This window comes from Electrophorus electricus, chromosome 4 (genome assembly GCF_041902795.1).
Source record: "Electrophorus electricus isolate QZ-2024a chromosome 4, ASM4190279v1, whole genome shotgun sequence".
Classification (NCBI taxonomy): Eukaryota; Metazoa; Chordata; class Actinopteri; order Gymnotiformes; family Gymnotidae; genus Electrophorus; species Electrophorus electricus.
This window is the reverse complement of record NC_137500.1, coordinates 34,763,460-34,777,645: the sequence shown is the minus strand read 5'-3', so window position 1 is coordinate 34,777,645 and position 14,186 is coordinate 34,763,460. Positions and strand designations below refer to the sequence as shown.

At 45.7% G+C, this 14,186-nt stretch overlaps 1 protein-coding gene and 2 long non-coding RNA genes across 3 annotated transcripts in view; 1 reads left to right on the top strand and 2 right to left on the bottom strand.

The window, feature by feature from the left end:
• LOC145657580 (uncharacterized) overlaps positions 1-6,092 on the bottom strand; it is a 48,301-nt gene extending 42,209 nt beyond the window's left edge. Inside the window, exon 1 of the mRNA XM_081713482.1 lies at positions 1,913-6,092. Within this exon, the coding sequence (XP_081569608.1) occupies positions 5,240-6,025 (786 nt within the window). The 5' untranslated portion in view covers positions 6,026-6,092 and the 3' untranslated portion in view covers positions 1,913-5,239. The remainder of the gene's footprint in view (positions 1-1,912) is intronic.
• Positions 1-14,186, top strand: part of LOC145643335 (uncharacterized) — a 38,068-nt gene that overhangs the window by 5,934 nt on the left and 17,948 nt on the right. The gene's annotated exons all lie outside the window — the stretch shown is intronic.
• LOC145657581 (uncharacterized) lies at positions 1,291-13,836 on the bottom strand. The gene is made up of 5 exons (XR_014123409.1): positions 13,055-13,836; positions 12,579-12,935; positions 10,845-11,150; positions 7,128-10,748; positions 1,291-2,284 (listed from the first exon to the last, which is right to left on the bottom strand). It is a non-coding gene; the product is annotated as an uncharacterized LOC145657581 (long non-coding RNA).

Sequence of the window (14,186 nt, the reverse complement as noted above, 5' to 3'; positions counted from 1 at the left end):
ACTCTCAATAAGGTATTGCTTTGATCAACAGAAGGAGTTCTCTGTGCTCTGACAAAACAGGTAGTATCTGTTAATAATGTTTAGACATGGCTTTGGATCAGATCTTCTTTCATTTTCACGCACAGTAGAAACGGACAGGCAATGTTCTTGGTCAGAGTTTTCTGGTTCTTGTGGCGTCAGCACTACATGTTAAGAGTTTGCTTTGCTCATACACATCTGATTCAACTTGTCTCTTTCTGATTTGACTGTCATTACATGCATCCTCACAGGGTTGAACTGTGTAGTGCTCTCTCTTATTTAAGAGGTTTCTTCGGGACGGGGACAATGGTGGCTCCCTTGAAGCCGGATGGGATGATACCGAGTGTCAGGGAGAGGTTGAAGATTTCGGTGAATACCGGGGCTAGCTGGTCTGCGCAGGCTTTGAGGACTCTGCTGCAGATGCCGTCTGTTCCCGCGGCCTTCCGGGTATTCACTCTTTTGAACACTTTCCACACGTCACTCTCCGTGATGGAGGGCATTTGCCTATGGTGGGCTCTGTGCATGACCCGTTGGCTGCGCCGATAGCACCATTAGTGCTGTTAGCCTTAGCACTGCTAGATGTAGCCTCGAAGTGAGCGAAGAATGTGTTTAGCTCATTCGCCAGAGATTCATCCGCGCTAATCAGTCCAGAGGGTGGGCTCCTGTAGTCCGATTGTCCGTAGTTCCTGCCACAGGCATCTAGAGCCACTCTACTGGAACCGTGACTCTACTTTCCTTCCTTTCCTCTCTCACCACCCTGAGTTCAGAGCCTCGTAGATGGTTTCGTCCACCCAGAGCTTTTGGTTGAGCTGCATCAGGATATGTCCCAGTCCACGTCATCCAGAGTGGCCACCATCTTAAATTATGTATTTTCAAACATATCTTCTGCTTCATATCGTTGTGTCCACTCTACGCCACAGTAGAATTACAGGTAAGGGTACTCTTCGTAACCTGTGTTGACCAATTTATCAGGTTTCACATTATCCAGGCGTTCTTATGTCAGCAAACTAATGCTTCCTAAGCGAATAGAAACCATGACTGTTTTTGAAGAACTTTGGTGTAGACATGACCAAATAAGTGTAGTACTCCTTGGCTATCATCAATGCCGATTTGGACATAAAGAACCACTTAAACCAGTTTGTAAAAAAAAGGAAACGTAAACTACGAGTGCCAAGTCCGTACATAAGTTGCTTCGAAAGGTTTAATAGTACTTGGCACATTTAACAGTTTTCTCTTGTGTTGTGGAATTTTGAACAAACAGCAAGTCAGACGTGATTAAGAGAGTAATTTAATAAGAAAAAGAATAAAATAAATGTTTGGCTCGCCTCAGGTAGGGAGCCCCGAGTATACAAAACCATGGCTAGTTATACTACTCCTGTGCTGTCTTTAACCAATCATCTTTTCTTAAGCAGCTCTTCTTTCCTTTGTTGCTGTGGCTATAAGCCAATCGGCTCTCGGCTTGGTTTTTCCCACAAACCAACCCAAACTGACTCCAAACAGTGTGGGTTGTGTGTCAAGTTGACCTTGATGTTAACAGTTCCTGATACATGTTCAACTTAATCAGCAACAGGCGGATACAAATGTGCAAACAGCATTATTAATTTACGAACAAAAGGATCAGTGTGATTTTATATGAATCACATAATACATAGTTTCGTATCATTTTCCATCACATTTCCCCCCTTTGATTCTTATAGAATCATTTGTTAATTATCAGAGAATACAGTGTGCAGGTACAGGGTGTTATCCTCATCCAGGTCCTCTTTAGTGACCTGAATAAGTTGGTATCTGGTATCCATATTCATGCGAATAGTACTAAGTATACATTGACATAACAAGGTCCACAACATATAATCAAGGCAAATAGTAAAATGGATGGGAGAATCATAATTACAATACTTTTCCACATTGAGAATAGAGATCCCTGTTTCCAGTCCCAAGGTCTCACTCTGGCTTCTTCAGCACGAAGTTGGTCAGCAATCTTACTCATGTGGTCCAAGGCCATGGAGATATTATCTCCAGGTGCATCATTGGGCGGTATGTACGTGCAACAATGGTCGCCTATCATTGAGCACACTCCCCCTTCCTTAGCGAGGAGCATGTCCAAGGCCATGCGTTTTTTTGTCGTCAGTAGTACTTGGAATGGTCCTCTCCACCTGGGTTGGCTCCACCGCTTCCTTCTGAAGTCTTTTATCAGCACCCAATCGCCTGGTTGATGCATGTGGAGGGGATTGTCCATCACCTCAGGAAGGACTGCCTTTACCTGCTTAGACACATGGGAGAGAGATTTGTGCAGAGACACACAATACTGCAAAAGCGATTCATTGATCAGATTAGTGTCCCAGTCGGGTGGTCCTACCCCTGTGTTGGGAGGCCGTCCAAACACCATCTCAAAAGCTGATAGTCCTGTTCGTGCCTGCGGTCTGTTTCGACATTGCCACAGGACGAGGGGAAAGCATTTTACCCAATTCATGCCTGTTTCCTGCATTAATTTAGCTAGACCCCCTTTAATGGTACCGTTTGCCCGTTCTACTGCCCCTACGCTAGCTGGGTGATAACTGCAGTGTTTTCTCATATCCACGCCTAGGTATTTAGTCAGAGCCTTTAGCCCTTCATGTACGAAGGGTGTTCCATTGTCACTAGACACTCGTTGTGGCAACCCCACCGGGGAATGATTTCTCTCAGTAGTGCTTTTGCTACTGCATCACTATCTTGTTTGCCTGTTGGGAAGGCCTCCACCCACTTACTGAACATGCACACACACACAAGCATGTACCTCTTCCCTTCAGCTGGTGTTAGTTCTACAAAATCTATTTGCCCATGTTGAAATGGCTCACTGGGCGGCGGGTGTCCGGCGGGTGCGTGTTTGGTATGATTATCTCCGTGTGGTGTATTTTGTGCAAATACCAGGCATCGGGAACAAAACTTTTGGGTATGTGCGTTTATTCCCGGTGCATACCAATGTCTCGTTATGCTCTCCACTATCCCCCCTTTGCTCATGTGACTCCTCCCATGAGCAATCTCAATTAGTCCTTTCATTTAGGCTGTGGGGAGACATGGTTTGTTCGAATGGTTTATTGGGATCTGGAATGCCTAAGGCAGGCATGACCTGTAATAACTGCTTCAATGCTGTAAAGGCCGCTTCGGCTTCTGGCGTCCATTCTAACTGAAAGGCATTCGACCCCTTGGTCGGTACTATATTCCTGAGTGGCCCCTCATGCTCTGCATAAGATGATATAAATGTTCTACAATAGGAACACATGCCTAAAAAGGACAGCAGTTGTTTTTTCATTATGGGTTTTGGTATAGTCAAGATGGCATTCACTCGGTCTTTAGTCAGCATGCGCGTTTGTTCAGTAATGTCATGTCCTAAAAAAAAAAATGCACTTGCTGCTTACAAAACTGTAATTTGGATTTGGATGCTTTATGGCCTTCCCCTGCTAAATGATGTAGCAGTGCCACCGTGGCTTGTTTACACGCTTCTCGTGTTTTCCCACAAATCAAAAGATCATCAACGTATTGCAGCAAGGCTGTTCCTTCAGGGAGCTCCAAAGCTTCTAGGCTTCGGTGTAAGGCGGCATTGCAAATGGTTGGTGATTCACAATACCCCTGACACAACCTCGTGAATGTGTATGGCTTTCCTTCAAAAGTGAAAGCAAACCAAAATTGACTATCCTTGTGCACAGGTACACAAAAAAAAGCATTGGACAAGTCAACTACACTGAACCACTTGCTATCTGGTGGGATCTGAAAGAGAATGGTGTGCGGGTTTGGAACTACTGGGGCTCTAGGGTGTACTGCCGCGTTGACAGCCTGCAAATCCTGCACAAATCTCCATTCATCTCTCCCTGGTTTCTTAACTGGGAAAATTGGAGTACGTACCGGTGAATCTGGGCACGGCACGATTACTCCTGCTTGTTTTAATGATTGGAACACAGGCCTAATACCCTCCGCTGCCTCTGGTTTCAGAGGGTATTGGTGCTGGTGTGGTCTATAATCAGATTTTGGGGTGATGTGGACAGGCTCACATCCTTTTATTAAGCCCACATCATTTTTTCCCTGTGCCCATAACCCTGCAGGAACTGTTTTCAGTTCCTCTTCCTCCTCCTCTGAGAGGGTAACAGAGGCTGCCATAATTACCATATTTGGACTCACGAGCTCGACCCCCCTTTTACAATTTAACCTATACGGGGCTGGCATTTTCCACACTTCTATGCTCGGACTGTACATAATTTCATACTGGGGTTCTTTTATCCAATCAGTTGCGCTCAACACACGTTTGGTCCATAACCCTACTCTCTGCCAATCTGGGTCAGCATGTGCGCTAGCCAACGACACATAAGGTGCTGCATGTGAGATCGAATATAAAGATTTCTGTTTAGCTGAGAGCTGCACCACTCCCGCAGCCCACTCGCAATCCCATGCTATAGCTGTGATAATCAAACTGTCGCTGCCCCCTAAGTCAAATTTCTGTTCAAAATCAACATCAGATCCCTCATGGACCTTCATTGTACAGTGAATAGAGTCACTTTGTTTAACTGTCAGCTCTCCGGGTAGCGTGTTAGTAACTTCAGTCATAAAATGTGTTAGTACTTCCCCAGCAGTGCACTGCAATTCATACACGTACAAAGGGACTCCTGTCTCTAGCTGGACTCCCTGTGTAGGTGTTTCCCACATAACAAATAACCCCTCTGGGTTGCTGCTAATTGTGCACCCAAGTTTACACATTAAATCTCTAGCTAACAAATTAATTGGACAGGTTTCTGACACCAAAAAGCTGTGTTTGAATTGGCTGTTTCCTAAACTACATTGGAGAGGCTCGGACATCCTTTCATCAATGGGATGACCTCCCACTCCAATTACTGTTATCCCATATCCTGGTCTCATTCTACATTCTATTAAACCTTCTTTTAACACCGAGTGGGTAGCACCACTGTCAACCAAAAACTTAACATTTTTTCCCTCTACGTTCACAATCACCTCGGGGAGGTCTCTTGACCCCTTACTAATCTGCTGTAATAGTTGGTCATTTAAATTTGTTACTTCCCTTTTGTCGTCTTCTCTCAGTGGTCCGTCGCCGTCCTGCCTCTCCGCCGCCCGTCAGTCTAGCTTGACTTCCTTAATTGTAGGATCAAAATCACCAAAATCTTCTTCGTTCTCCCCCTCAGGACAGTCTATTGCAAAGTGTCCACACTTCCCAGAATTGTAGCACTCTTTCCCTTCAAGTCCCTTTCCTTGGCCTCTTCCTCTCCCTCGTCCGCGTCCACGTCCTCTGCCACGTCCACGACCTCTTCCTCTGTCCCCTACTGTCTGGAGCATGGTCAGCATCGCCTGATGAGTGGTGTCGGCACGCTGACGCTCCCGTTTGATGATGCTTGGCGTGTTCTTCAATAGTTGACAAAGGGGCTCTACTATAGCCGATGCAGTTTTTTCTGATGAGGTCGCTAATGTCCTTTCTCATGTTCATAAGGAAGCTGTTTCTCAGATGAGCTTCCCATGCCCCCACTTCTCCGAGGCCCGCTGCACGTTGTGCTGGCGCGTCAATTCCACAATGGTCAGTGTGGACACGTGTCAAACGAATGAGGAAATCAGCGACGGGCTCATCATCTCTTTGCTTGCATGCTGCTATCACATCAGTGTTAACAGTTGTTGGATATGCTGCTTCCATTCTTTTGATGAGTCCTCTTATCATCTCTCTGTATGGGCTGTTTAGGTCAGGTTGGCCTTGGGGCGGTGCATTCCACTCAGGCAGATGGAGACGGACATCTCCATTCACCCAGCCTCTGTCAATGCGGTTATACTGTGGTCCGAGTCGAATCATCAGCAACCGTCTCAATTCAGCCTGAGTTGTTCTGCAGGACTGCACGAATGCCATCAGTTCTTGTCCGAAGCGTCGTCCGCCGATGTCACCTGGCTTGCTCAGGCCGTCGGCCGCTTTCATGATGTCGTCTGCAGTCCAGTGACGGTGGACCATAATCACTCCCTCAGGTCCAGATACCTCCACCATCGGGAACTGCGGGGCATAGCTTGTCTCAGGCCCTGCGGATGGCTTTATAGTGGCGTGACTTTGAGTGTGATGAGCCACTGGTGATGTTATTGCCTCCAGTTGTCGTCTTGGTTCGTCATATGGAGACGGCTTTGATGTTAGCGATGAAGTCCCTGGCTCAGGATATGGAGGTGGGTTTGTTGGCACTTGTGGTTGCTGAATCAGCTGGGGGGCTCTCGGCGGGGCAGCATTGAGGTCAGGATCAGCTAAGGAAACACACTGAGACACTTCATTATTACCTTTTCTATGCCCTACCTGCTGCTTCTGTCTTTTTTCAGCTTCCTCTAACCACATTTTTGCCTTTTCCAACATATCTTCACTGTTCTTGTCAAAATATTTCCGCGCTTTCTTATCAGCCTCCCTTGATTTAACCTTAACTCTTTCAACCAATTTAAGTAAATATGCAACACTCAAAGTCCCCGATACATTAAACCCATAGTATTTAATCCAAAATGGGACGTGTGTATTTACATGTTCCCCATAGTCTTTGCTCATTTGGAAAAACAGGCTACTGGAAAACTTGTCTTTGCTAAATTCATATTCCTTACTTTGCCCTCCACCTTTTTTTTTTTTTTTTTTTTTTTTCTTTTGTGGGTAAGGGCGATAAACAAATAAAATAAACAAACAAATAAACCCAAATATGACAGAAACAAACAAATAAACTCTTTTCTCTTTCTCCCCCTTTTTTTTATATAAGGGTAAAGGGGGTACTAATATTTTATTTAAAATTTTCCTTTTTTTTTTTTTGTTTCCTTTCTGTTAATCACGTCTCCGACGTTGCTTTAATTTAGTTCCGCTCCAGCAATCCGTGCTGGTTCACTGAGTCCACTCCTTTCCCTGCGGGGTGTTCTGTCAGCCCGGGCCTATTTCTTACACTAGTATGTCTACTCAGCCTGTTCTCTTAGGCTGGCGGAGTCCCAGACTCCGGAGTCCTCCTGACCCTATTTTTAAGCCCTAGTATCTCATATACTCTGTTACATTGCAGACCCACCCCAGGGTAGACTCAGGCGGATCACTATGTCACTTTCTTCTAAGATTAAATTACTGTAATTCCACCACTTACTTTCTGTTCGTTGGATCAGGCGGAGTAGACCACCGGAGTCTAGCGGGACGTCACTCCCTGGTTAGGTACTTTCCCGTATTCTTGTGGATTTCCCTTTTTCTCCAGCTCAGTTTTCTCTCTGAGGAGCGTCCTCGAAGTTCAGTCACCGCTGCTCCGCGTGTTGCCTCTTGCTGATCCTTGCTGATCCTGCCGACTACGCCAATTTTTGTGGAATTTTGAACAAACAGCAAGTCAGACGTGATTAAGAGGGTAATTTAATAAGAAAAAGAATAAAATAAATGTTTGGCTCGCCTCAGGTAGGGAGCCCCGAGTATACAAAACCGTGGCTAGTTATACTACTCCTGTGCTGTCTTTAACCAATCATCTTTTCTTAAGCAGCTCTTCTTTCCTTTGTTGCTGTGGCTATAAGCCAATCGGCTCTCGGCTTGGTTTTTTCCACAAACCAACCCAAACTGACTCCAAACAGTGTGGGTTGTATGTCAAGTTGACCTTGATGTTAACAGTTCCTGATACATGTTCAACTTAATCAGCAACAGGCGGATACAAATGTGCAAACAGCATTATTAATTTACGAACAAAAGGATCAGTGTGATTTTATATGAATCACATAATACATAGTTTCGTATCATTTTCCATCACATCTTGTTTAGAATTTTCTCTTGGTCATGAACAGACTTAATCAGTAGTCTAGACCTGTCAATGACGTGCTTATTTTGTTGAGGGTTTTTTGTGTGTGTCCCCCTATTTCTCTTCGCTTCAAAGGCTTCTACAGTAACACCATGTCCATCCCTACGGACAATGAAAGTTGAGTTGTATAAAATAGCAGTTCATCCTTAAACGGTGTAGGAGGGAAAAGGAGATTGGAAATCTTAAAAAAAAAAAAAAAAGATTATTTAAGGGTTCTACAACTCATCCATTGCCGGTTCCCAAGCGCCGGATGCGAAAGGAGGAGGGTTAGGCGCCGGGCCAGCAACCCGGCCCTGTAGAAACTTCTACCGCTATGGAAACAACAAGCAAATATTCTAAACGATCCCATCAGCAAAGAGGACCTGGCTCTAACTTGATGATGGTGCTGGAGCAAACCCGCGAGGGTGTCCAACGCCCGATGCAGACCGGAACCTTCGATGCAAAAATGATTTCCAAATTAGGCACCTGGAACGTTAGAACTCTCTGCAAAAGTGGGAACTACAATCTTGACATATTGGGCATCTCCGAAATGCATTGGACTGGATCGGGAAAGATCGTAAGTGATGGCAAATCAGTCCTGTATTCAGGACATGAGGAGCACCATATTCATGGTGTCGGATTGGTGCTTAGTAAAAAGGCATCATGTGCACTGCTTGGATGGAGACCTGTCAACGATCGCATCATCACGGCGCGATTTCAATCAAGACACGCTAAAACTTCCATCATCCAAGTATACGCTCCAACCGAAGACTCCGATGACGATCGGAAGGATATGTTCTATGGACTGCTACAAGACACCATTGATGAAATTCCGACCCATGACGTTAAACTTCTCATCGGTGATTTCAATGCGCAAATTACCGACGACCGTCGTGGCTTAGAAAACGTCATTGGTCCACACAGTTTGGGGCGACAGACCAACGATAATGGTGAACGACTTCTATCCTTTAGCAATATGAACAATTTCTGCATTGGTAACACATACTTACGACACAAAAACATCCATAAGAAAACCTGGTGATCGCCGGATGGAGCCACATACAATGAAATTGACTTTATCTGTATCTCTTGGCGATGGCGTTCAACACTATTGGACGTCAGAGCCTATCGCGGAGCGGACGTTGGATCGGACCATTATCTCGTATGATCCTCAATTCGGTTACGGCTCAAGCAGAGAGAACAAAAGCAACGACAACGTCCTTACGCTGTGGAGAAGCTGAAAGATCCTGCCGCGGTCCAACAATTCCAACTGGAGTTGAGAAATCGGCTCGAGCTACTCCAAGATGCGGGCAACCTCGATGAATACTGGATGGCATTCAAACAAGTAGTCATAGAAACGGTAAAGGAAACCGTGGGTCGCCGACGCGGGACACAGAAAGAACGTTGGATACGGGACCCAGCTTGGAGCCTGATTGACGAAAGGAAAATCGCAAAATGCCGATGCGAACAGGCAAAAGCTGACCCTGACAAGGAAACCACAGCAGAGCGATATCGGTAACTGGATACGGCAGTCAAACGAAGCTGCAAATCTGACAAGAAGGCATGGTTGGAATGCAAAGGAGCCGAAGCACATGAGGCGGCTAGCAAGAATGACAATAAGACGCTGTACCGCATTGTACGAGAGTTGACTGGGGCATGGAGCAACTCAAGTGCACCCATCAAAAACAAGGACGGGGTGTTTCTGCTCACCAAAGAAGAACAAGACTCATGCTGGGTAGAACACTTCAAGGAAACCTTGAACCAGCCCACCCCTGCCAACACCTATGACTTTGGCGCCACACCGCCACCTCCAGACCTGGTAGTTAATTTTGATCTAATCACTATCAAGGAAACTAAGGTGGCTATTCGAACACTCAAAGTCAACAAAGCACCCGGCCTAGACGAGATAGCACCGGAAATGCTAAAGCATGGTGGAGACGCAATTGTAAACACCCTCACAGTGCTGCTCAACAAGTGCTGGTAAGATCAGAGCGTACCAAGTGACTGGAGGAAAGGAGTAATCGGGAAACTCTCCAAGAAAGGCAATACTGCCGACTGCAACAATTGGCGGGGCATTACACTCCTCTCGGTTCCTGGGAAAGTCTTCTGTAGCGTTCTATTATGGCGCCTACAACAAGCAGTGGATGAAATTCTCCGGGAAGAGCAAGCCAGATTCAGAGCAGGCCGATCGTGCAGTGAGCAGATTTACACGCTTCGTAATATCATGGAACAGCGCATCGAATTCTAGCGCCCCCTGCTCATCGACTTTATCGACTTCAAAAAGGCTTTTGATAGCATCCACAGGGGCTCCTTGTGGAAAATTTTACGAGCCTACGGCATTCCACAACGGTTTGTCAATGTCTTCCAGAACCTATATATCAGCTCTAGCTGCTGCGTCAGGACAGACGATGGCTACACAGACTTCTTCAACATCGAAACCGGAGTCAAGCAAGGATGTATCCTGTCGCCAATTCTCTTTTTGCTCGCAGTCGACTATGTCATGAAAAAGGTGATGATGAGCCCAGTGACTGGAATCCCTTGGACAAATGGATCTCATCTCACTGATCTCGATTTCGCAGACGACATTGCCTTGCTAACGAATACAAAACTGGCTCTACAATCCATGACAGCATGCCTTGAGGGCGAAGCGAAAAAGGTTGGCCTACGCATTAACACAGACAAAACCAAGGTCATGCGGGTGAATCGTCAAACGAAGGTGCAGATAACTATTGGGCAGTAAACGGTGGAGGACATCGACGAGTTCACATATCTCGGCAGCATAGTATCCAATAATGACGGTGGCTCAGAAGCGGATGTTCGATGTAGGATCGGAAATGCGGCGGGTGTGTTCCAGCATCTACGCCGCATCTGGTCCTCAACAACAATCAATACAGGAATCAAAATGCGTCTGTACTCCGCGATCGTCATCCCAACCACCATTTACGTCAGTGAAACCTGGAGGAACACAAAGAGGATCGCTCAGAAACCAAACGTTTTCCATCAACGGTGCCTCCGCCAAATATTGGGTATCTCGTATAAGGACAGAATTACCAATGAGGAAGTTCTTCAATGGAGTGGATTGCGGAAGCTGGAAGAAATCGTCACCGGACGCAGAATGCGCCTCGCTAGTCATCTCCTACGTCTTCTAGACAAACGCATCTCAAAGGCAGCTGTACACTGGACACAGACAGGAGGAAAGCGAAAGCAAGGCCGACCCAAAACCACCTGGAGATCAACCTTCATCACCGACCTAAAAACTATTGACATACGCTCACTGGATGAAGCCAGAGACGCTGTAGCCGATAGGACCCGTTGGAGAGCGCTTGTTGCCCAATGCACCAAGGAGTGCAGGAGGAACTAAAGTAAAAAAAAAAAAAACAACTCATCAGGGCTGGGCTGGGAATTAACTTCAGCCCTGGGTTTCTTTCTAGAGCAGCCCCTTACAATCACAGCAACAATGAGCTTCCTTTCAGCTCTCAAACAAGTGGTGCAGTTTAATTTATCTGTATCTTGAAGGTTATTTTTTTGTTGCACCATTTGTAAGTCAGTAATTTGTGTACTGTCCCTTTAAATTACATTTACGTAAAAGGCGTGTGCACGTAGGCCACGCAGAGTTTTGGTTTTGTGCTGTACATGACGGTTGGCTGGACCCAGCAATTATTTACTTCTTTAGTAACGCGTTATGAGCTTTGGATGTTTTTACCAGTGATATGAATTTTACGTCATGTCGTTCACTCCTACTGCAATGCTTCGAATCTTTTAAGCAAATTTACATTTACATTTATGGCATTTAGCAGACGCTCTTATCCAGAGCGACTTACAAAAGTGCTTTGTCATTTACTCATAGAATATATCCAAGTACAGTATAGTAGGTTAGAATTAAACATACCAATGAACTAGAATACTGTAGAATACAGGGATGAATGCTGATACCTAGAAGTGCAAAATACATAAGATCTATCTTAAACAATGATAAGTGCTATAAACAATAAGTGCTAGAGTTTGTTATAAAGCATAAATAGTGCCCTACAATAAGTACTAAATTAGTCAGTCAATAAGGGAGCAGTGTCAGTTATCCTTTAAATATTTTGCAAATAGATGGGTCTTCAGTCTGCGTTTGAAGACTGCAAGGGACTCTGCTGTCCAGACAGCAAACGGGAGTTCATTCCACCATCTTGCAGCCAGGACAGAAAATAGTCTCAATGCTTGTCATCCGTGAGACCTGAAGCAAGGTATTTCAAGCCGAGCCGTACTTAAGGTTCGAAGTACTCGAGGTACAGATCGGGCTTTGACCATTGACCACATGTATGAAGGAGCTGGTCCATTTTTGGCTTTGTAGGCAAGCATCAAGGTTTTAAATCTGATGCGTGCAGCTACAGGGAGCCAATGAAGGGAGCGCAGCAGTGGACTAACGTGTGAACTTCAGATGATTGAATTATGTATTTTCAAACATATCTTCTGCTTCATATCGTGCTGCTGCATTCTGGACAAGTTGTAGAGGTTTGATGGCTCTTAGAGGAAGACCAGCAAGTAGCGAGTTGCAGTAGTCTAGCTTTGAGATCACAAGAGACTGCACAAGCAACTGGGTAGCTTCCTGCAAAAGAAAGGGTTGAATCCTTCGTATCTTACAAAGGAGGAATCTGCAAGACCGGGTTAGATTAGAAACATGAGTTGAGAACGACAACTGGTTGTCCAAAGTTACGCCCAAGCTACGGGCAGCTTCGGATGGTGATACCAGGGAGTTCTCAAAGGAAACAGTGATGTCATGGTAAGGGTTGAGAGTACCTGGGATGAACAGAAGCTCAGTTTTACTGGGGTTGAGCTTCAAGTGGTGAGCTGTCATCCATGACGCAATGTCAGTCAAGCACGCCGAGATACGTCTGGAGACCTGCGTGTCAGAGGGTGGAAAAGTAAGAAATAATTGAGTGTCATTGGCATAGCAGTGGTAGGAGAAACCAAGAGAAGATATTACGTCACCAACAGAATGAGTATACAAAGAGAAGGGGGTCCAATACTGAGCCTTGTGGAACACCAGTGGAGAGTCTACGTGGTTTGGATGTGGATCCTCTCCATGTCACCTGATAGGACCGTCCATCCAGATAGGGCTGAAACCATCTCCAAGCAGAGCCAGTCACACCAAGCCTGAAAAGAACAGAGAGAAGAATGTTGTGGTTTACTGTGTCAAAGGCTGCTGAAAGGTCTAGAAGAATCAAAACAGATGACTGTTTGGCAGCTTTAGTGGCATGAAGTTTTTCAGTCACCGCTATGAGGGCCGTTTCTGTAGAATGTGCTGGTTTGTAGCCAGACTGATTGGGATCATGCAGCTGGTTCTGGGTGAGAAAAAGAGACAATTGATTATAAACTGCTCATTCAAGGGCTTCTGAGAGGAAAGCGAGAAGTGATACCGGTCTGTAGTTGGTAACGCTGGAGCTGTCAAGTGTGGCCTTCTTGAGGATTGGTACCACCCTGGCGGTTTTGAATGCAGTAGGAAATGCCAGGGCGTTTTCAGTCCTATTGGCTAAATTAAGTACCTGCCATGCCAAACCATTAATTTTATTAAGGGCTGCAGTAGTTCCTCCTACCAGGAACAAACTCTAACCTATGTTTGCTCCAGGGTCAGTCCATGGGTTGGCCATTACATACCCACCATACCTATTAGGGGTGCCAATAATTATAGACCTTTTAGCACTGCCTGATGTCGACTGCGAATGTGTATATATGACCAGAGATGGGATAGTTAATGCTGGGGTACAACATCCTTTCCAGGGAAATTGATGACTGGTATTACTAACAATCAAAGTGGGTAGGCTGGAGTATGCCATCCTACCGCATATCCACATGATAGCTGTAGATGCTCAAGTGCCCAGGATCACAGGGCAAAGAGACGGTGTGCCTGTTATATTATTTATTGTGCATCTGCCCAGTCCCACGCCTAATGCCCATACCTCGTTTTTACACGGCATGTGGCCTAAAAATGGACCATCAGGTAAGCCTGCAGAACACAGACAGGTGGTACCTGTCACAGGTAATACTGGTAGGGACATATTTCTGAATTGAGGTAATACCATTTACTAATGTCAATGTCGCAGTCTGTCCTGTGGTCCGGCCATGAACCACCATCCAAGGCCCATGCGGGGAGATTACCAATGGCAGCTACTGCCTTAGATACATTTAGCATAAACCCTACTCCCATATTGATTTGACAGTCTGATGAGTTATAATTAAGTGCTGCTGCTGTAACATCATCTACCGAGGCTGGTACCCATGGTGTATGGAATGCTTGACATTCCAGAGGCTCCGCCTCTCCTGCCGCTACCAGGGAGACCTCACAAACTAAATTGCCATTACATTGTTGTTGATGACTCTGAAAGCCCACTATCCCCCCTTTTGTAC